The sequence below is a fragment of the Mustela nigripes genome, chromosome 1 (genome assembly GCF_022355385.1).
Source record: "Mustela nigripes isolate SB6536 chromosome 1, MUSNIG.SB6536, whole genome shotgun sequence".
Taxonomy (NCBI): domain Eukaryota; kingdom Metazoa; phylum Chordata; class Mammalia; order Carnivora; family Mustelidae; genus Mustela; species Mustela nigripes.
The window spans coordinates 233,911,499-233,935,288 of record NC_081557.1 but is presented as its reverse complement, the minus strand read 5'-3'; the positions used below and the strand labels follow the sequence as shown (position 1 = coordinate 233,935,288).

General features: G+C 44.8%; 1 protein-coding gene across 6 annotated transcripts in view; it reads right to left on the bottom strand.

The window, feature by feature from the left end:
* TBC1D1 (TBC1 domain family member 1) overlaps window positions 1-23,790 on the bottom strand; it is a 228,621-nt gene that overhangs the window by 109,002 nt on the left and 95,829 nt on the right. For all 6 annotated transcript variants that reach the window (XM_059382307.1, XM_059382343.1, XM_059382297.1 and 3 more), the window contains 4 exons: window positions 9,780-10,295; window positions 7,902-7,991; window positions 4,510-4,614; window positions 3,867-3,999 (listed from right to left, as the gene is read on the bottom strand). In XM_059382307.1, the coding sequence (XP_059238290.1) occupies window positions 3,867-3,999; window positions 4,510-4,614; window positions 7,902-7,991; window positions 9,780-10,295 (844 nt within the window). The remainder of the gene's footprint in view (window positions 1-3,866; window positions 4,000-4,509; window positions 4,615-7,901; window positions 7,992-9,779; window positions 10,296-23,790) is intronic.

Sequence of the window (23,790 nt, the reverse complement as noted above, 5' to 3'; positions counted from 1 at the left end):
GGCTCGGGTCATGATCTCAGGGTCCTGGGATCGAGCCCCACGTCGGGCTTTCTGCTCGGCGGGGAGCCTGCTTCCTCCTCTCTCTCTGCCTGCCTCTCTGCCTACTTGTGATCTCTGTCTGTCAAGTAAGTGAGCAAAATCTTTAAAAAAATTTTTTTTAATTAAAAAATTTTAAAAAAAAGTGTTTAAATTGATGAGCGAAAGGAGCCATCAGCATTAACCAAAAGCCTCTCCGCAGGTCCCTGACACAATGTCATAAGCATCCCATCAGGACATACGTGTGTTGTTTGATGAGACGCTCACATGTGCAGAGCACCCCAGAGCTCGGAGCAAAGTTCGACCAATTGTACAACAACTAACAGCGTAAAAGACCGATTGCACAACAGACTGATTGTACACGTCTAACAATCAGGCCACGGCACAGAAAATTCTCTGTATGGGGGGGCGCAGGTGAAGAGACTCTTTGACGAGTTTTATCCTTGCCCTCAGGACGCCTCACCTCAGAAAGTCCCTCCTGCCCCACCTCAGACAGCAGGGCAGGTTTCTGACCCCTGCCGCCCAGACCCCAGGCCTGGCTCTCCACTCCTTTACAGTGAACCTTCCAGTGGCTTCTCAACACCATCAGGCATTGCTGTCTGGTTTCTGCAGCAGGAAGGTGGCACCCCCACCCCCCATGTGAGGCCTAAAGGCTTTACAGGGGGAAAGGGATGCAACAGAGAAGACAGAGAACAGCAGAGAAAAAGGTGAGTGGAGTCAAGGGCATTCCAAAACTCTAATCCCTCCAGCCCGGTGGTCAGTGAGGCCACCTTCACACTGTTGGTGCAGAAAAGGCGCTTATTTAAAGGGGCTCTGATGAGCAGTTGCTTGGCCAGAGGCAAACTTACTTAGAAGGCAAAAGGAAAACTCAGCTCAACTTTTTTTTCTTCTTAGTGAACATAAAATTCATTCTACGAATTCCCAAAATGCTCTGCCCAACTTTAAAATAAGCAAAATATTAGACAAGCACTGCTAGGAGTTGCTCAGAGTTCAAATTCAGGCCCGAGCAGAGCTGCTCATCTTACATGTTGGGAGTGTGTGTCCCACTGTCGCGGTTGGGACATATTGTATGTATTTTTTTTTATAAATCCTGGGGCATAACCCAACTAAATCATTTGATGAAGGAAACAGTATTTAAGTCTTTCTTTTTGTGGCCATGTCATTAGTCCTCTCCCCAGTGTATGGAGTTCCTGGACAGAGCCTGACTTCCTATTAGCACTACGCTATGGGCACATACAATGAGCTTTTATAAACCACTTCATTCTACTTATTAGGAACGCATGACAGCAGACAGCAAGGGCCTCAAAGTGTTCATGAAACCAGCATCTTCCCAACAAAGGACCCATCTCCCCTCCTTAGGATGCCTATAACACTGTGCCCGCTCTACCTAAGAAATGCTTCCCATCAGGCATGCCAAACCCCAAACTTCTAATTGTGCTATCAAGAATGTTTCTACATTAGCAGAGCTTTCTGCTTTGCTTGGATTTTATCAGGTAAAAAGACGAATTAAATAATAACTTCAAAATACAGCAGCAAAATCCCTCTCCTGACTGAACTTTTCAGCTCTCACTTTCGGAAAGCTAAGCCAGACCACAGAAAGATTTATCAAGTAGAAATCTGGAATCCTTCCAGTCCCTGCAGATCACGGTCTGCCTTATCGTCAAGGCCAACGTCGTTGTTGGCTTCTTAACAAGCTCTTAAGGGACATTTCTGTCATCCTTTCCCTTATCTTGACAACCACTAAGGGAAGGTTTAGTGATCTTTTGAGATGAGATCTCTAGGTAAAACTCAACTTTTCTCCTTTCCAGCTTATTTTGTATAATGTCAGCAAACAGTAACAACTAGGGAAGCACAGTTGAAAATAGTAATCATTTTGATTCATTTTAAAGAGCACTATAATGCCAGCAAATGAACCTTTGAAACTTAAGGTGGTGATTGTCAGTTTAGCTCATTTAAAAAGGGAAATCAGATACGACTGCACACCCGTTAGGATGGTTATCATTAAAAAGAAGAAGCAGAGAGAAAGTAACCTGTGTTGGCAAGGATGGGTGAAACAGGAACCCTCGAGCACTGCTAACGGTAATGTAAAATGGTGTAACCACCATGGAAAATACGACCCTCAAAAGATTTAACACATGATTACCATCTGACCCAGCAATTCCCTTCTGGGTATATTCCCAAAAGAACTGAAAACGGGAACATGAGGAGAGATTATACGCCAACTTAACAGCAACGTCATTCCCAATAGCCAACTGAGAAAACAATTCAAATGTCTGTGGACACAGAACTAGACAATGTGGTTCAGGCACACGAAGGGATACTCATCTGCCTTAAAAGGGAATGCGATTCCTGCTAAGACGTGAAAGGAGATTTATGCTAAATCAGCCAGTCACGAAAGGACAAAAGCTGGATGACTCCACTTGGATGAGGTGCCTGGAAGCCGTCACACTCACACACACAGAAGCAGAGTGGTGGCTGCCAGGGACTGGGGCAGGGGGACTGACTGGGCAGTTACGGTTTAATGACTTTCAGTTCAGAAAGATTAAAAAGCCCCAGCAATGGACGGCAGTGGTGGCCTCAAAACAACGTGAGTGTACTTTATGCCACTGGACTGCCCACTTTTAAAAGGTGAAAATGGTCGATTTTATATGATGTGTACTTTTGCCACAATTATGAGAAAAAGGAAATGAAATCCAAATAATACAGTGTTTTTCTCAACCCAAGTAGAACTCATTGGAAGTGTTCTAGGGACATGCGACATGAGCAAATCTGGAGGGGTTTTGTGGATGTGTGTGTGTTTTACAATAACATGGGTTGTTTAAATCCTGTGACTCCCCTCAGAATCACAAAGTTTTAGAAATCCTCCTATAAATGGAAAAAAACGAAAACCAAAGAGAGAGAGAGGAAAGCACCCCTTCAGTTCCAGGCTCCCTCAGAGGATCGTCATGGCGGGTTTACCCTCATTCTCTTCCCCTCGCCTCTGCCTCCCCTGCAGGCCCAGAAATGGAACGTCTCTCTTCCCACCTGAGGAAGTTTCCACGCCCCCCCCCCCCCCCCCCAGAAAGGGGTCTCCTCCTTTCCATTCTGACCCACTGGGCCCCTGTGGCCCTGGATCTGCTTGACCCTCCCCAGCTGTGCAAAGTGGGTCCGCTGGCTCTTCCCCCAGCACGGTCTTCCCCAGGGGGCCGCTCTGTGCTCAGGCGACAGGGAGGGCTTTCCCACATGCGCAGACTCCTGGGCTCCCACACTAGTTTTCCCCTCGACCTCACAAGTGTTCGGTGCACTTATCCCTAAAACATAAATCAGCAATCCTCTTTCCTCCCACACGTGAAAGCACCTGGCGCAGGGCCTGGCACGCCTTAAGTGCTCAAAAAACAGCAGCTGCCAATGAGTACATTTACGTTTCTCCCTACAGCACATTTCTAGAAACTACAGTCGACTCCCAGTCCCGTTTATTCCTTCCCTGTGACTCAGGTGCAATCTGTCTTCTGCCCCTTCACTCCGTCAACACTGTCCTGGCAGAAATGACCAGTGACCTTGGAACTGAAACACGTGGCGGAGATCCTGCAGCTCTCACCTTACTAGACCTCTTCAAAGCAGCCAACAGGGCCGACCTGACCATTCACGGCCTGGATAAATGCTAGGCCGCTGCATCTGTAGCTTGTTTCTCTGCTCCACGACCCTTAGAGCAGCAATGGGGAAAGGGCAGGGACGCCTCCCTTCAAACGCTGAGCACAAAACACAATAGCTTGGCCATGTACAGAAGACATCCCCCCCATCCCCCGCCATGCTGAAATCCCCCAGCTGTCCTGGTAACTAAGGCTACTCACCCTCTATCCGCTCGCAGAGCTTGTGCAGGCCCTGCAGGGGGCAGCCCTCGCACAGCTGGGCAGGCACCTGAGCCGTCCGCTGCACCGCGGCCACGGTGAATGCCTGCTTCAGGGTCAGCATGATTTCATCAACCTGATCAGAGAGAAGACACAGGGAGCCAGCACGTGTAAGACGAGCAGGGCTGAGATTTCAGGACTCTGCAAACACTTTCAGCATTTTAAGATTTGGGGGGCACTATTCGTCACTGACTGACAGATAATAATCGTGATAACCGCTAGGATTAGAGTCTGAGAAACACTACCCAGCAGCTCAAAGCTCGTAAAGAAGGTAGAAACTAAAAACACAAATTCAATACTCATGGTAAGAGCCAGCTCCTCTGGGTCAAACCTCCAAAATGACATACTTTAATGCCAGGCCAGAGGGTGAATGTAAGCACGTTCCTCAAAAACGAAAACCGAAGACACATAGCCCAACAAGGCTTGCATGTGTACTAGCTAGTCACTAAACAGTCATGGCAGATAATTCAAGCTAAATAACAACACGTCAATGTAGCTCTACAGTTTGCAAAGGAAAGAAAAATCAGTGAGGCTGACATTGCCCAGAAACATGTTTTCCAGGTAAGAGCTGCTTAGTGTCACTTACCAGAGCTTCGTTTGTGCACTGAAACACGTAGCAGACGAAATGAAAGCCTCCACCCCCTGAGGACTCTCGGCAGATAAACCCAAAGTGGTCCACATGTCGGATACCCTGTTGCAGGCGGGGAAGACAGGAAGGTGCGGTGAGCGGTATCCGAAAGCCACAAGTGCCAGAAGGCAACAAGACCTAGGCAGCGCAGCCTTCTAGAGCACTCTAAAATGATTTCCCAGATTTTTCTGAAGTACAGGTACACTGAATGTTACCAGAGTTCCAGGTGTGCGACTTGGTGACTCGGCAAGTCTGTGGTCACCCCGAGTGCACCCCATCTCCCACCACACCACACCCTCACAATCCCGAAGGCTGTCCTCCCAGTGCTGGGACCTTCCATCCCTGCAACTGAACGCGCTCCAGACCGGACCTTGAAGCCGGCACACCTCCACCACTCTCCCTTCTGGCAACTGTCAGTTTGTTCTTTGTCTGGGTTTGTTTCTGCTTTTTGCTTTTTTTTTTTTTTTTTTTTGCTTTCCAGATTCCACATGTAAGTGAAATCATGTGGTATGTCTCTTTCTTGAACTTATTTCACTTAGCATAATGCCCTCTAGGTCCATCTATGTGGTCACAAGTGGCAAGATCTCCATCCTTTCTATAGCTCAGAAATACCCCGTGGGGCATACATACACACCACTTCCTCCTCAGCCGTTCATTTGTGGACACTTGGGCTGATTCTGTATCTGAGCTATTGTCAATTACGCAGCAATAAAAACAGGGATGCACAACTTTTTGATTTAGTGCTTTGATACCTCTGGGTAAATAGCCAGTAGCGGAATTACTGGATCATATGGTGGTTCTATTTTTAAGGTTTTGAGGAACCTCCATGCTGCTCTCCACGGTGGCTGCTTGCATTCCCACCAGCAGTGTACCAAGGGTTCCTTTTCCCCACATCCTTGCCAGGGGTAGCTCACTGTGATTGTGATTTGTATTGCCCTGATGATGAGTGATGTTGAGCATCTTTCCATATGTCTCTTGGCCATCTGTATGACTTCTTTGGAAAAATGTCTATTCTTGTCCTCTGCCCATTTTTTAATTAGATTATTTGGGCTTTGGGGTTGAATTGTATAAGTTCTTTACATATTTTGAACATCAACCCCTCATGAGATATATCATCTGCAAATATCTTTTCTTATTCAGTAAGCTACTTTTTTATTTTGTTGTTGGTTCCCCTCTCTGTGCAGAAGCTTTTTATTTTGTTTTAATCCCAGTAGTTTATTTTAGCTTTTGTTTCTCTTGCCTGAGGAGATATCTGGAAAATTCTGCAACAGCCAATGTTGAAGAGGTTACTGTCTGTGTTTTCTTCAATGAGTTTTATGGCTTTATGTTTTACACATTTAGGTCTTTTCATCCATTTTTGAGTTTATATCTGTGTATGGTGTAAGCAAGCGGTCCAGTGTCATTCTTTTTCATTCAGCGGACCAGTTTTCCCAGTGCCACTGTTGAAGACACAGTCTTTTCCCCATTATATACTCTTGCCTCCTTTGCATAGACTAATTGACCACACAATCATGCGTTTATTTCTGGGTTTTCTATTCTGTTTCACTGATCTGTGTGTCTGCTTTTGTGCCAGTACCATACTGTTTTGATCACTACAATTTTGTAGTATATATTGAAATCTGGGGTTATGATACCTCCAGTTTTGTTGTTCTCTGGATTGCTTTGGCTTTTTTGGGTCTTTTGTGGCTCCACACAATTTTCTCAGATATTTTAAGTATCTAAAGACATCTCTCAAATATGAAGATTAACATCGTTCTACTAAAATATTATTGTGATTACCCATAATATAAGAACTGAAAACCAGAGTTTGTAATGTTTATTTTAGTACTAAAAGGAAGGGCAGAAAAGTCGACACAGAAAAATGAGAACATTTCCTAGGTATTAAGAATAAAAAATTACTTTGAAAATCAAAAGTAGACAAAAGATTATTGAAGAAACACAACTATACACACACATGCACACACACACGCAAACACTCACAGACACAAAGGTTAAAAAAAAGGAGACTTAAAACATATTTTTACTCCTACAAGAACAAAGAGGTAAGCACTGAAGTATAGTGGTATGAAGAACGAGTCAAGAATTAGATGCACAAAGAGCAGAGAAGCTTCTAAATGTAAGATATGAAGGCAAAGGCTGTACACCATAGTTTCCTAAGAGCTCTTCAGATCTAATACGTAAATTTTTTGGAGGTTATCAGCTAAGAGGCACCTTGATGCAGATAAGACAGAGCCCATAAATATTAACACATGAGCGTCTCCAGGAAGTACCAGCGTGCAGAGATACGAGTGCCAATAACTTGAAATTCAGGCCATCATGTATACTTGTAGGCTGAACCCTTCAGGAAATAATAAAACTGTTACATGAAAAAGCAAAGTTTAAACATTAACATTTCAATAGACATAGTAGCAAATCGAGATTAAATTCTGTGGGCCATCTCCCTTCCAGGTTGAACATTTTCCCAATAAACGGGCAACCACTGACATATCCTGGCATCTCATTCCAAGTTCTTACAAAGCAAGGTAAGCACCTGATGGATGTTCTCTGGGAAGCCGGACTTGGAAAAATTTCTTTTGTAAATGGTTCTCTATTCGACTATAAAAGGAACATTCTTTATTTTCACATTTTGGGAAAAGGATTCAAAAGGCATATTTTTAAAATCAGGAATGTTATAAATCAGGAATGAGACTGTCATTACTGTCATTACATCTTCTTAATTATGAGAAAGCAAGCAAGTAAGAAGACAGAGTTTAAAATATAGACAAACAATAACTTTAAGCGATCTCCTATTTGCTAGGAAAACCCTGAGTACAATTGACACAGTTCACTGTAATTGATTCCCCCAAAAATCTATGAAACACACTTTGAGAGATTATCAGGAAAGAACTCAAGTAGACATTGTATTCTGAGGAAAACATCCTTATAGAGAGTCACTATCTTAAGGAAGAATAATGACTCGTACCCAAAAAGAACTTAAGAATTTTTATAAAGTAGAAATGAGATCTATTTAAAAATATTTGTGTGTATGTATGAAGATATATATAAGATGTGTATGCAAACCCACACATATACACCTTGAATTTGTGACTGTATAATATTACCACTAATAACTGAAAAAAGAAAGGTCCATCTATTTTTCTCCAGTACATTATTGCTGCTAACAGCGAACTTTTTAATTTCAAAATTATGTGTATATTTTGTCTTAAAATTCAAAGGAGAAATGCCAAGATTGAAAATCAAGTATACCCGGTAGGCATACATACATCTTATGACCTTTTAGCACTTCTGCTGAATGACAGAATTCATTAAAAATTCAAATGCAAATGAGCCAATAACCCATCTCCATTTACCTGAGAGCAAAAGGATATCTCCTTAAAATTTTTCTCCAGTGCTATTTTTTTGGTGTCAGGACTGATGAGGTAAACTTCAGATTGGCCAATCTTAAAAGACAAAAAAGAAACTAGTTTTTCATGAAAGTCAAATTCAGTTTTATTAAACATTCTCATTCTGTAACCTATGAAAATAAAGAAGAAAAGGGGAAAGCTCCTATAGGATTCTGACTATTTAACTGTGGAGAATCACCTCCAGAGCTTTCGGCTGACCCCACAGCTTTCATGTAGCACAGGACACCCGCTAGTACGTTCACCTACATAAGACAGTAGTCTTCTTTGAGATCAGAGAACCAAATATCCAAAAGTTAACAACAAAACCACAGATGCCACATCTCTGCTTTATAAGGAAGTGAGCTTTCTATAAAAGTAAAGCTTCCAGAAAACCAAAGCTCTCCTTTTGAAGCTTCCAAAACACTATTAACTGTTTTACTGAAAAATCTTTTAAAATTATTGTTAAAACAACCTACCATTTGTGGAGTACATAACTGTGTGTTAGGAATTTAAATACTACTTACTTGACTTCTTCAAGTTAGCGCATTAGCATTACAGCCTTGGGTCAGCATAATAAACTCCATTCAGCCCATCCCTCCCTAGGGCCTCTCACCCACTGCTCCCAGGATTCTCTAGCTAGAAGAATATCTAGTTGGTCACAATAAACCTCTGCTCCTTCCTCCACGAAGCCTTCCTGGAAACCCCAGACCACAACTGTAATGAGACAATTACTTGAACACTCAGTTGTCAACACCCCTTGCTGGAATGATGGCTGTCCTGTTCACTGCTGTTATTCCTAGCATGTTGCAAGGGACCCTGAACACAACAGTCACACACTGAGCAGCTTTCACAATGACACCAAGAGTTGTTTTTTTTAAATATACGTCACAGACTAAAGCATAAGCCTGAGGGCTGACACAGCACCCTTTTCAGGACACGATGAAAAGAGGAAGAAAAAAGCACTATTTACACACAGACACATCATCTTCATCTTAAACCTGCTTAATCCAACGTGGCTTTCCCCAAAGCGGCAGTTTCCTTACGCGTGGGCCCTCTCGCTACTCTGAGTTAGGCACAAGAACATCACACCCATGGTAATTTTGTTCTCTCTAGAATACCGGTCACAGCATTCTAGAAGGGGGCTGAAGAACAATCAGTTCCCTAGATCCTCAGAGGCCAGCTCACTGCTGGGAAGGCCCCAAGCCCCATCAGCTCAAACCCAGGGGACCCCCAAGGAGGGCAAGCCCAGCCAGAGGAGCCCAGAGCAACCCAGAACCCAGGAACCCAAAGTGCCAAGGACAGCTTCCGTATCCATTCCTTCTCTGGCACTTGGCGCTCAGTGTACCAAACCGCTCCCAGGAAAAAAGAGAGTAAACAGTTGGCTAAACTATTCTTTCAGTTCGGGTATAAATTTTAAATACCATCTTATCCCCAAATCCAATTATCCTGATTAACCAAGGATAAATGTTTTATAAATTAATAGAAACCGTAAAGAGGAAGTATTTTCCAAAACCCTAAAGATTTTGTTGCGATACACTCCTTGAAATTAATACACATTTTCGAGTGCCCTGTTGCTTCCACTGAAAAGCGCTCTCTCCACTGAGCAGGGAGGGTGGGGTGGGTAGAGACAAAAACGAGCACCGAAGATGGGTTCTCTCTAGGTTTCCCACGATGAGGGTAAAGGCCTAGGACTAAAGTAAGGATTTCCCCCAAGAAAAGGATTATTCACTATAAAACACACTTTCACACATACAAATCCGAAAGCAGTCCACTAGGAATCGGCGCTCAGGAGAGCAGGCGGAACGCGGACCCGCCCCGGGGGAGCCCGGGCGCCGGGGGCTTTACCGTGAAGAGCATAGTTCGATTTTCCTCCATGTCGGTCGGCTGCACAACATTGTGCCCGCTAATGAGGTGGTTCTCGATGTCGTTCTCCTCGAAGGAGCTGAAGAAACTCCTGCTGCGAAGGCTGCCATCCTGGAACTCCTTGCGGAAGGCCAGCGAGCGCAGCCCGGGCTGGGAGAAGGACTTGCGCATCGGCCCGCGGCCCGGCTCCCCGTCGCCCGCGGGCGGCCCCGGCGGGACCCTCTCCGGGAGGGAAGGGCCTGCGGCGGGACGCGGGCTCTCCGAGCGCGGGGAGCCCACGTCGAACTCGGCTCTGCGGCGGCCGCTGACGTGCTTGAACTTCTCGATGCACTCGTCGATGAGCGCCGGCGGCGCCTTCTTGTGGGCCACGGTCACGCGGCCGCAGAAGAGCACCTCGAACTTCTTGGCAAACGTGTCGTCGAACTCGGATGGGCAGCGCAGCTCCTCCTGGCGGGCGATCTTCCCGGCCTGGCGGATGGAGCTGATGATCTCGGGCACCTGCCGGGAAAGGGAGCGCGTTACCGGAGGCCGCAGGGCACGGCACCCCCACATGGGCCCGCACGGCACCCCCACACGGGCCGCACGGCACCCCGACACGGGACCCCGCGGCACGGAGGGCGAGCAGCCTCCGCCCTGCTCCTCCCCCCCGCCCCCCGCGTGCGCCCGGCCGAAGCAGGAGTCCGCGGGGAAGCCGGGACCACGGACGCCTTCCCACGCGAGGGGAACGCACCGCTTTCACGGCCGGAGAGGAGCAACCGTATTCATCACGCACCCTGACGTGCCAGGGACGATGCCAGAGGAGTCACATGCCCACAGCACTCCTCAGGGCTCAGGGCGAGCCCACGGACACGCAGCCCCGCGGCCAGCCTCGGAGGCAAGCCCGGGCTAGTCCCACCGCAAAGCCACAGCCCTGCCCGCAGCCGCTATCCCCTCCCTAAGAGGACTGTCTCCAGTGTGGCTCACGGAAACCTTAGGCACGTTTTCTAGATTTCATGGCAGGGTGTCTTGGAGAGTCTTCGACGGCAAATGGGCCGGATGAGGACGACAAGTGAAGACTGAAATCTATAAAACACTTCTCCGAATCACATCCTTGTTTTTTCTTCAAGGACCACTGGCACTTTATCACTCAGTTCTCTATCTCCTAATAGTTGACTGGTACTATGGAGCTTCGAGGGAGCAACCAAGATGCATCATTACCATGGCAACACACTGGGGCTTCTTCCCACACAGACTCCAAAGCCTTTGGGGTCCATGCAGAGCCATGATCAAGAGGGTGAACAAAAGGGTCCCATGTGCTATCATCGTCCCTCCTGCCACACCCTCTCATCACCAGCTTCTGACAGGAGCCTTCAAGGCAGCAGCAGACAAGAAGATGAATCTGTGAACGCGGTTACCATCTGTTTGATCCCCTAGAAGAGGTACAGCCATGACACTGAAACAAGATGGCCACGAATTCCATCTTCATAAGGAAGGACCTGATTGTCGTTATGACCTAATACCCAAAGCAATTCTTTTCCCTTTTTTTCTATGTAAGAAAATTCAATTTAAGGCCCAGAAGCTTGAAGTCTTTAACAACATTATAGAGGAAAGAACAACAACAAAACACGGGTTAACAATTCAGGTCAAAGATCCACATATAGGGGTGCCTGGGTGGCTCAGTGGGTTAACTCCTCTGCCTTTGGCTCATGTCATGATCTCAGGGTGGGATCGAGCCCCGCTTCCCACTTTCTGCTCAGCAGGGAGCCTGCTTCCCCCCCTCTCTCTCTCTGCCTGCCTCTCTGCCTATCTGTGATCTCTCTCTCTCTCTGTCAAATAAATAAATAAAGTCTTTTAAAAAAAATCTACATATACAGTAAAGGGACATGGTTGTAGATTTAAAATGTATGCTTTTATTTTTTAAGACCCAATGACTCAAAATATTTCTCTCTTTGTGATTTTATATCAAGTATGTTTTATAGACAGTATCTCTGCCATAAAGACTATAATATATCCTTCCAAGGTATTTTATCAAAGAGATAAAATACATTTAGGTAAAGTCTGTATTTTAAAAACAGATTACTGAAGCTTATGAGCTAAACAATACTAAATAGGCCCAAATTTCAACATCTGTCCAGCATTATTTGCACTATTTGCTTTTGCTATAGCATACTCTCCTACTACCAAACTACACATCCCATGGCAGCCTGAAAATGGCTAATATACCAGAAGACAGGATGGAGAGAAGAGGGACAGAGGAAGCCTAGGTTCCATTCACACCTTTGCCAACAAGGCACTATAAGACTTTGGCAAGAACTGCCTCTGTTTCTTAAAAACAAAAAAATATTTTTAAAAAAATCCCATTTTTCAGGTAAAAGTTATTTTTGTGAAGTAATGTGAAGTAAAGAATTTTCAAAGAAAAATAACCAATTCATGCAAGTAAAGAGCCTCACCATTTTACTTAGCAAGTCTATGTAATTATTTTATCAGGAGTCATATGAATCTTCCCTATTATTAAACTTACTCTCTGAACAGGAAAGTCTTACACAGGCTCCTGAGGTTTGTTAAAAGTATCATTTCTATATGCTGAAATCTTCCACTGCATCTGAGGTAATGGTGTCTTTTGTTATATAACCAAAGCAGAGAGAAAATGTGTGAAGTCCTGTGAAATTAGGGTGACTCAGTAGCAAATGACACAGAAGTAAGACACACAGTAGAGAATCTGATTATTTCCCCACTTCCCAAGGTCACAAAAGGCTAAAGGGCACACTACAACCTTGGTCAGGGCTGAGGCTGTGGAAGTTTTTCCAATGGCCCGTCTTTCCTACACACTAATCACAACCTTTAGGAGACCAGCGTTTGTCAAAACCCTGACAGTGGTCCCTGCCCCTCTCCTTGCTCTGGGGAATCGTAACATGGGTGCAAAGGAGACAACAGGGGTTAAAAAGAAATCACTAGGATCCTGACAAAAACGTAACCATATTTGACAGCAAATCACCAAACATAATTTCAGCAATAAACTGTCAACAATGAAAAATCTAATGTTTTAAAATTACCATAAGGAAAACAGTAAACTTTTTCAGTAAAAAATGGACTCCACCTGTGTGTGAGTTTGTAACCGTATTGAGAACTACATTCCCTTTCCCAGAAGAGCCCTGGGGCATGGTTTCTCGAGAAATGAAGGCATGATACCCACTTGTGATGAAACCTGACTTCTCCATTCTTTTAGCTCTGTCCTGGACTCACCTACAGGGTTACCTGTCACAAGAGGGGACGGAGTCATTTACTTCCTTTTATTGCCAAGCATTTCTCTAAGTAGCACTAGATGCCAGGAGGTAGGGATCCAGGAGCAGGAGATGGAAACAAGGCAGCCCTACACGGATGGGTAGTGGGGCCCCAAGGGAGGCTTAGAACATTTACAGAACTGAGATGGGGCCTGGGGGAGCCTGGACAAAGACGAAAGTCAAGGGAAGGCTAAATAAAAGCTTCCAGAAGAGAGAATGCACAAGATTCGGTGGCTATCTGGATGGGGGCGTCGAGGGCATAGAGGCCAGCCCATGACTCGCAGAGTCATGGAACACAGAAGCAGGTTTGTGGAGATGACACGAGGAGTTTGGCTTTTGTACCTGTTGAGTAAGACCAGGAGGACTTGAAAGTAAGGCATCCAGCGGGCGGCTGGGCCTGGAGTCCAAGACAGGAGATGCAGACCTCAATGTCAGCAGCTCCCGTACAAGAGGTGGAAGCCACTTGGGAACAGAAAAGGCAAAGGAAAGGCAGAGGCCAGGATGGGAGCAGGGGCCACGCCAATGTTTCAGACATAAAGAAGCTGGGGAATCTGGAAGGTGGAGGACAGGACGAGGAGGAGTGGGAGGAGGAAGGGGAGCGGTCAAGAATGAGGTCAGAATGCCAGCCAAGGGAGACAGGCCACTGAGAACCAGCAGCTGCTGGAGTTGGCAGCTCATAGAGATATGTAAAAATAAAGAAAGGGGTGATGCCAACACTAACCCTGAAAATAATCAAACTTAACCGAAAAGTGTCTCAAGGTAAAACTGCAGTTTCTGAGAACAGAAACTTCCAAGTTAGAATATTTACTGCAAATACACTGACCCTATTAGGGCAAATACACTGAGGCCAAGGAGTTTATTTCCACTGATACGATCTGGGTACTTTCAACAAAAATCTTTTTTTTAGTGTAGTCACAGCAATAATATCTACGTCATTTCTGATCATAGATAAGCAGACAGAGTAAATCAAAGCTAACTACAGCAAAAACAAGAACCTGAAAAGCATTACACTGGCATAAATTCAGTAAGGGTTTGAGATTTTATCTCCTTTTACATTGGGAATCACAACAAAAAAATGTTAATTAAAATGAATCACCAATTTTTTTAAAAGGCCCTGTTTTGACATAAAATGTATTAAACTGCTCTTTTCTCAACCTGAGTTTATACTAAAGCTCTTTTTTAAAGCAAATCTGCACTGTTTCACAGAAAGTTGCACAAAACAACTTTCTTTCAAATTCACACACTGAAAAAGCACGGTATATATGCATGTTGTTTCTGCAGGAGACTTAAGTAACTTTTGTTTTAATAAGTCATCAGAAAAATGATACTTCGTGTAAGAGAACTAGAAACATTCATTTCTGTAAATAAAGTCCTTATTTAAACATTTGGGTCAACTTTTTGGGGGGTAAGGATTTAGGGATTCTAAAGGATTAGGAATACACTACAAGTATAATTTTACTCACAAGGACTGACAGAGGAAAAAGCTTCTAAAACGGTATTTAGAATGAAAAATAATTTTTACTTTACATTTATACTTTTGTTTTGCTGCTAACTGGTAACAAAGAAATTTTAAATGAATCTGAAGAAGCCCGGGTTTGTATTTAAAATTCTAGCATTTTTTTTCCTGTTATTTAACAGGAAAACATGCTCAAACTGAAAAAAAAATGGCAGACCACACTGTAATTCTGCCCCTTGGATGAAATGTTCCTCATGGCAAAAAGTTAAAACAAGAACTTCTAAGAGAAAATTATTCTGCATAATTATTTTCCAGAAGGAAGAGTTTCATTTTTGTTGGTGTTCATTTTGTGTTTCATTTTTGTTGGTGAGAAATGGTTTTTGCACCTGTTGGTCAGAAACAAAGTAAACATAAGGAAAGAAAAACGAAATTAAATCAAGTATTGCCTCTACATTACATGTCTTAAATTTTATACAAAACTCTTAAGGCAACATCTTCTTACAAGTGCTCATGACTGAAATTATTTAACGAGACTAAAACACCATCCAGACACAACACACATGCTGTCCAAGAGCGCTGCCGAGTGAAACTGGATTCAACAGAGAGGCGAACACACTTCACCTGATGAGGAAGACAGGATTCTTCTTACCTGAGAGGCTCATAATCTAGAAAATGAGACACTCTACATATGTAAATATGTGATTTCCAGGATAACGAGGCCGATGCTAGAACACGGGAGCAAAGTGACCAACTGTATGCTAGAGAAGGCTGGTCCTGACCACAGGGCTCTCTTCTCTGCCTGCAGGTCCTAGGGTGAGCTAATGCCTCGACTTTACGCTTTCAATTAGCCCAATGGTCAGACTCATGGCCTAGGTCTTCCTAAAAAGAGAGGAGCCATGCTCATTAGCTGACTAAGGCAGCATCTGGCACCTAAGAAATGCTAATGACCGCGGGCCCCTAACCCAGGCCACCCCCTCATTCACCAGGATCCTTCTATCCTTTGGGTCTTGCTCAAGTAGTGTTCGGCTTCCCTAGTTCTGAAATGGCCAATGGGACAGACTCTTAGCTTTCAAACCCCCTGGAACGAGTCTCTGCAAACACAAAACCCAGTGTCCTACTCCAAAATAACCATTTGAAAGGTTCACTACAACCTTTTGACTCGACCAACACATTCCTACGAAGGTCTGAAACAAAGAGACAAAAATCCAACCTGAGTGACTGAACAGCTGCGGGCGCTAACAGAGCCGTTGGGAGAAGGTGAGCAAGGAAGAGTGAGAGAAGGCAGCTGCTGGAAGACCGTGAAATTGTTCTGTAACTTTCCTAAAACAAAGGTAAAAAGTCAAAACATTTTGATCAGTTAGCACAGATACTGACAGAGATCATGGAATAAATCACTGAATGCTCGACCTGAAAACCTAGGTCCTCCACGTCCAGTCCTCTCCAGGGAATGCACTGGTTCTCACCTCAAGTGGGGCTGCAGAAAAACTGCCCCCCCACACCCCCAGCTTGGAAGTAGCAGCCTGTTTGGGGGTGGGGCCCTGGCTTCCACAGTGTTCAGAAGCACTAGGCAGTTCTGATGGGCAGCATCTCTGATATTCCTATCACCTGTCCTTTCTCGTGTCCCAAGGTAAGGAAAGCTCTATCCTTGTCCTGTCCTCCACACCACTGTACCCAAACCCTATTTGATTATTAAGGTCCTAGATAAGCTGTGTGCTTTAGCAGCCCTGAAATACCCCAAATGCCCAAATCCACCCTATGCTGGTCTCAGAGATGAAGAAACTAACCAAGACAAAAAAGACAAAATCACCACACAGGTATCTGACAAGCTGTTCATACCATATAAGGTAAATTTGGTTTCCAAATAAATTCATCACATCTCTGAAGTCTCAGCTCATTATACGCACAGGTGCAAATGCCCTACAAGAAATGCTACTGTATAATTCTAATCAAAGTCTACCTCAAAATAATCTCTCAAAGATTAAGAAACACTCACAAATACAATGAACTAGCAGCTGATCCTGGCAATCCCCCGTTTGTGTTATGGTATGGTATGTAATGTTTGCGAAGGGACACTGGGTGCCTTTCCTACAAGGCAGAGGGAACTATAAACGTGTAAATGTACTAGGAAGAAACATTAAACAAAGCACTGGTTCCTTCTCCAGGACACACACCACAATCGGTTATTATAAATGATGCCCTTTTGAAATTTTGCCCCTGAGAGATTATTAATAAAGGAGTATTTGGTCATATAGTGTATACTGGTTACTAAAACAGCAAAATCAGCTCGTCTACTGGGCACCAATACAGTTGTGCTTCTACCTAAAATCACCCAGAGTCGAATACATTGAACTGATTAAAACTGGTTTTCAAGCTCATAAGTGCCCTTGTGTTGTCTTTTCATGTCCAATCAATACCCTTCGATAAAACACTTACAGGAGGTCTGGACCATCTATCGGCAACAGACACAAGTCTTTCCACCCGTTCTCAATTGTGCCTCAAAATCAAAGTCCTTGGGAATCCCAGAGCAGCTGAGTGGTTAAACCCCTCGGGCGGGAGCCCGTGCCCAATCAAAAACATGGAGAAGGAGAATAAGCAAGCTATGCCAAGTGCAACGACACGGGTAAGTAAGCGTCATGCCGAGCGGAAACAACGCGTAGAACAGAATCACGCAGTAGAATCCCACTTTTGGCAAATTTCAAAAACTGGCAAGACTAAACTATGATGGGGGCACCTGGGTGGCTCAGTGGGTTGAGCCTCTGCTTTCGGCTCAGGTCATGATCTCAGGGTCCTGGGATCGAGCCCCGCATCGGGCTCTCTGCTCAGCGGGGAGCCTGCTTCCCTTCCTCTCTCTCTGCCTGCCTCTCTGTCTACTTGTGACCTCGCTCTGTCAAATAAATAAATAAAATCCTCAAAAAAAAAAAAAAAAAAGACTAAACTATGACGACAGAAGACAGGAGGGCTATGGGAGTGGGCCTGTGGGGCTTCCGGACTGTCCTGTTTCTTCATCTGGGCACTGGCTATACAAGGTTATTCAAACTTTGAAGTCACTGGATACATGATTTACATATAATTCTGTTTGTAGAACATCAATGAAAATTTTATGAAAAAATAATATTTTCACAAGCATGATAGAATCTGATTGAGAAAAGGGTAAAACACTAGCCCAAAGTTACCAGCTAATTAGCTGAAGAGTCAGGACAGCAGCAGACCTGATGCCAAGACACATCCTCTTTCCATCACACCAAGACTTCATTCTCAATTCAGAAGGACTTCCCAGGCCCTGTGAGGGTCCATGTGTTTTTTTTGGCTTTGGTTCAGGAGTTTCTTGTTGTGGTCTTACCTGGAATCCAGTGCCCTCTCCCCTAATAATTAGTACCAACTAACCCCACTCTCATTCTGATGGTTCAATGGCACAGATAGGCCTCGCCCCAGATGGCAACCCCAAACCAAACAAACCAGCATATTCTATTACCCCATCCCACTGAAGAATTAGTAAAGGGGTGGTCACATAACCCAATCCACACCAGAACCTATGCGTTTTAAGGAATTGGTAGAAAAAAGAAACTTGTTGTGGTTTTAGACCAGTGGTTCTCCAACCTGGGGCAACTCTGCCCACCACCATTCCCCCAGGAGACATCTGGCAATATCTGGAGATATTCTGGTTTGTCACATCTAGAGGGTAAGAGTTGCAACTAGCACCTCATTGGTAGAGGCCAAAGATGCTGCTGCACATCCTACAATGCATGGGAGAGCTTTCCTCAATTATCTTACAAAATGTAGTATTGCCCAGGTTGAGAAATCCTGCTTTTGGACTGAGAATTCCGAGGACAAAAGCCTGGAATTTCTGGTGCTATCACAAATAAAGCCATGCTAAATAGTTCCAGAGGAGGTGAAACCAAGACAGGAGGTTAAAAAATGGAAGAAAGGGGGTGAGAATGATGGTTCTGAGGTTTGAGGACCTGGATCCAGCCATGCCTGAAGTTAACTGGGATTCTTGTGCCAATAAATTTTTGATTGTGCCATTTTACACTGGGTGTGTGTCACTTGCAACTAAGAGTCCTGTTCATACTCTCACTATATAAAACACTTTATGCCAAATTCTATGCCAAACTCTTCTTGAATACAAGGATGAGCCACACATAGATCCCGTTCTTCGGGTAACCTACAATCTAGACAGAGGGGATCAAGAAGTAGACAAATGACCCAACAAAGGAGTGTAAGTCCTAAGAAGGGTAAAAAGATAGAGAAACACAAAATCTCAGTATGGAGTGCATTTCAAATAAACTATCAAGAGCAAATAGGAATGGGGAGCCTGGGTGCCTCAGTGGGTTAAGCCTCTGCCTTCAGCTCAGCTCATGATCTCAGCCTCCTGGAATCAAACTCCCACATCTCGCTCTTTGCTCAGTGGGGAGCCTGCTTCCCTCTCTCTCTCTGCCTGTCTCTCTGCCTACTTGTGATCTCTGTCAAATAAATAAATAAAATCTTTTTAAAATTAAAAAAAAAATTTTTTTTAAAGAACAAATAGAAAGATTTAAATATTTACCAAACTCTGCCTGGGTGGCTCAGTGGGTTAAGCCTCTGCCTTTGGCTCAGGTCATGATCTCAGGGTCCTGGGATCAAGGCCCACATCAGGCTCTCTGCTCAGCGGGGAGCCTGTTTCCTCCTCTCTCTCTCTCTGCCTGCCTCTCTGCCTACTTGTGATCTCTCTCTCTCTCTCTGTCAAATAAATAAATAAAATCTTTGGAAAAAAATTAAAACCAGCCACCAAAGACCCTTAGGGAGTCCAAATGACTCTGTTTTTTCCCTATTAAAAAGGGGAATATATAAAATTTTAGATCATCTCAAAAAAATGTTCAGAAAGAGTTAAAGTAAATTTCAAGTTTGAGTGACTTAAGCATTATTTCCATGCCAGGGCTATAATCACATAGAATATACAAAAGAACTAAGAAACAGGACGCCCAAAACGTGGGTAATCTACAAAGTATCCACACACTGCCTTACACACAGGTCTAAAGGAGCCGCTCAAAGATGCTCCTGCTCCTCTCAAAAGTTAACTTTTTTCCCGTTGCACCAGGGTCCACTCGTACAGCTGGAGTGGGGCCAGTCCTCCGTGACTGGGGCCGAGGGGGTAGCATATGGTCCTGCCCTTGCCACAGAGCTCCACAGTCCTCCTTTGCTGACCTGTGAGCAGAATCCACCCCAAGGGAAAAGACAGCAAAGGAATTTCCTAGTTTCCACCACATCTTCAAGGGTAGGACTTAGGTACAAGGCTTACTGCCCCCTAAGAAACCAAACAGATCAAGGAGAGCATCCCTTGGCCAAGGGCAGGGTTCAGAGCCACAGCAAGGAGCCAGCCCCCAGGTGGCTGCACTCGCACTCAAAACCTCAGCAGCTTAGCGTTGGGCTGGGAACAGCATCGCACGTGCAGCACATAAACATGCCTGTCCCTAAACCACAAGGCCCAGTCTTCCTAACCAAATCAGAAGCTTCTCTACACAATGTGCAACCCCTGAGGCTCCCTGTCAGCTGCCCCAGACAGCACCTTCCGATCGGACTTCGTGTACTTAAAACACATTGAATGGAACCAGTTTATCAGAACTGAAGCCAAATACTGGAAAATGTAGGCTTTGCTCTCCAATTTTTCCCCTCCCCACCCCCTTGTTTTAACAGGAAAATAAAGCTATGCTTTTCCCCTCTGCGATGCCCTCCTCTTCCATTTGTGTACTCTGCACCCCTGCCCCCAATCCCCAGGGGTCCTGGCTCCCAGTCAGCGCCAGCCACAGTGCCTCTGGGGCAACCAGGCGGACATCTCCGGGTTGAGCAGAGACGTCAAGATGTTGCAGGCGGGTTCCTATGGAGAAGAGACAGAGAGGAGGGACCCCTTGCCTCCGCCTCTCACCTTGCTGGGAAAGGGCCAAGCTCAAGGACCATGCAAAACCACTTAAGACAGTGTTCTTAATAAACACAGCAGCAGGATGCCTTCTTCAGTCCTCTTTATTTCTAGGAAGTTTAATACCCATTCATGTAACAGAAAAATACAGAAACCTATAAAGTTGTTCATATTATCCTAAGCCCAAAAAAAGCCACAGTTAACAGTTCGGTTTTCCTGGCATGTGGTTCTTTGCCTATGCTAAATGCTAATTTCCTCTACCAAAAAAAAAAAAAAGCGTGTGTCAGTGATCAGCACTCTACAGCTACCTTTTATCATCACAAGCACACTGCAGTGGCCTATTGCCCCCTAGAGAGCCATCTTTGTCCTGATAACCACAGCATCAGTTCCAGTCACTGAAACACGGTACACCCAGGAATGCAAATAATAATAATAATAATAATAATAATAATAATAATAAAAACCTACTCGGGATCCACTTCCAAAAAACCTAGCGCAGCTGTCATGAACTCTGCCCAGCACACCGTCTCAGCAGCCAGGCGATGAGTATACCATTCTTTGCATAAACTGCCTGCACCCCAGGGCACCCGAATGGTTCAGTCAATTAAGCATTCGACCTGGTTTCGGTTCAGGATGTCATCTCAGGATCCTGGGATTGAGCCCCGCTCTCAACATAGAGTCTACTTGAGATTCTTTCTCTCCTCCTTCTGCCCCTCTCATGTGTGCGCGCGCGCTCTCTCTCTCTCTCTCTCTCTCTCTCTCTCTAAAATAAATGAAATCTTAAAACAAAACAAAAAACTGCCTGGACCCCTAATTGTTGTTTTCGAGTAATATGGTGTTTGTGTGCATGTTATGGGAGGGAATGGGAGAATGAACCAGTGTTGCCTCCTGGATGGGAGAGAAGCTTTCTAATCCGGGGAATGGGCTTCTAGGAGCAGACATGGAAACAGAATAACCTCTAGGAAGACAGAGATAAGCTCTCAGTCCTGCAGGTCACATCTCGGAGGAGAAAGTCAGCCCCAACTCCTACACCTTCGCAGCCGGGAACCTCCTACACAGACACATCCTTAGGGTGGTTCTGTAGCTGGAAATGCAGACACAGGCTCCAGCTTCTGCAGTTTCACGTGCAAGCCTGGGCAGGTCACCCACTTCCTAGAACCTCAGTCTCCTCTTCTATCAAAATGGGATATTACCAGCGACCTTGGAGGCTTGGAGGAAAAAACGTGAAAGCTGTTCGTATCAAGCCTTGCACATATTCACTCCCAATAACTGCTAGCTGTTCCCTCCGTGTTACAAAGTAAGAAAAGATCAACTTACAGAGTAAGAAAAGATCGACTCCCTATGAAAGTGACAGTACCTGAGGAGCCCAAGGCACGTGAAGCAGCCCTGGGGTCTCAGGCCCCAGGTGCACAGCAAGAGAAGCCCAGGACCACTGAACCACCAGACACCTGAGCAAACACACCACGTTGGAAAGGAATCATCTAGACCTTGCTGCCCCACAGGAAGCCAGGCAGACAAACTGCCCAGTGGAGCCCTTCCCAAATTCCTTACCCACAAGACCACATATATAATAAATGGTTGTATTAAGCCATTAAAAAATTTGTTTAACTGAAGTTACAATACCTAAAGGCAATGGGCTAGCTATTATTCCAGCTCCTCTACAGTACAGAACAGACAAAAATATAGTCTTTACCAGCCAGCAACTGATAATGCCAGTCAGATCGAGAATCTGACCATCTTCCCAAACATCCAGCAGGCAACAGAGCTCTCCCCTACCTCAACCCACCCCCAGCCTTCTAGCAATCCCAAACATGTAACAGCAGGAATGCTCTGATCAAAATGGAGCTGAAAGGGCAGAGCATTGCCTTCCCCTCTTCCGGCCAGCCCTGAAGTAGCACAATGACCCACAGAAACAGTGTGGAAACGACGACCTAAGAAATACACAGGTCATTAGGTGGCAAGCAGGTTTTCTAGCCTGAGGAACAGCTCTACAAACCTCAGAGCATAAAATACCTGAACGCCCGAAGTCTGCTCTGAGAGAGAATTACTGTCTATGTGTTCACTGATATAGCCCCAAGGGCCTACAACCGTGCCTGGCACACCACAAGTACTCAATAAATTTGCTCTATGTGTGACTCAAAATAAAAATATAGTGGGGCACCTGGGTGGCTCAGTTGGTTGAGCATCTGACTCTTGGTTTTGGCTGAGGTCATGATCTCAGGGTCTTGTGATCTCAGGTCTTGTTACACTCAGCAAGGAGTCTGCTTGAGAGTCTCTCTACCTCTCCCTCTCCTGGTACTTCTCCAACCCATGCATGTGCACATTCGCTCTCAAATAAATAAAATCTTGAAAAAAAAATCAGTGACTTCAAGGTTTTTGAGTGATGACAAATATCTCAAGGAGAACTTAGAAGAGAGCCATGATTAATCTGTAACATCTCCAATGCAACGTATGAGCTTATGTAAACAACAAGTATTTGGGGGCACCTGGGTGGCTCAGTCATTAGCCTCTGCCTTCGGCTCAGGTCATGATCCCAGGGTCCTGGGATCGAAGCCTGCATCAGGCTCTCTGCTCAGCAGGAAGCCGAGCTGTGCTTCCTCTCTCGCTGTCTCTGTCTGTCAAATAAAAAAGTAAAATCTTAAAAAACAAAGATAAAAACAAAAAAACACAAGTATTTGCAGAAGAACAAATGCTGTAAAAATAGTAAACCAGAAATAGAGGGACTAAATCCTTTTGGATTATAAGATTTTTCTAGACAGCTGAAGGTTGACCCCTTTAAACGCCCAAGCTATTTTTATTTTCACCATTTTTAGGATGGGAATCATTTAGTGCATTTTATGTAAGGACTAAGAGAACAAAATCTAACCCTTCCTTCCTTGCTGCACATGTGTATTACAAGGACCAACAGAGCGAGTGAGGATGTGCTGAGCTGGGTGCCGCTGTGGGCTGGAACAGCAGGCAAGACTATGGGAATAGCGGGTGTCTTGGGTGAGAGCCAGCATCTCAGCTTTTCATTACATATCCCACATTCCTACCAATCCTCCCCAAGCAAATGGCAAAGGTTCCGAAACTTGTGTCCCAGACAGGCAGAGTGACAGCACAGTGAAACCTACGGACTCTTCTCAGAGTGAAGTTTTTAAATATATAGAACACAAAGGAATACAAAAGAACTTAATTATACTAAAAGGGAATTATCTGAATAATTATGACATAGTAGGCGTGTTTTATTACCAGATTTGACAAAATCTAGAGGCAAGTCAAATGAATGCCGTAGTTCAAAGTAATGATGAGCAAACACAGTATTTTTTAGAAATGTGTAGCTCCTGTAGGGGCCCCTGGGGGGGCTCAATCAGTTAAGTATCTGATTCTTGGTTTTGGCGCAGGTCA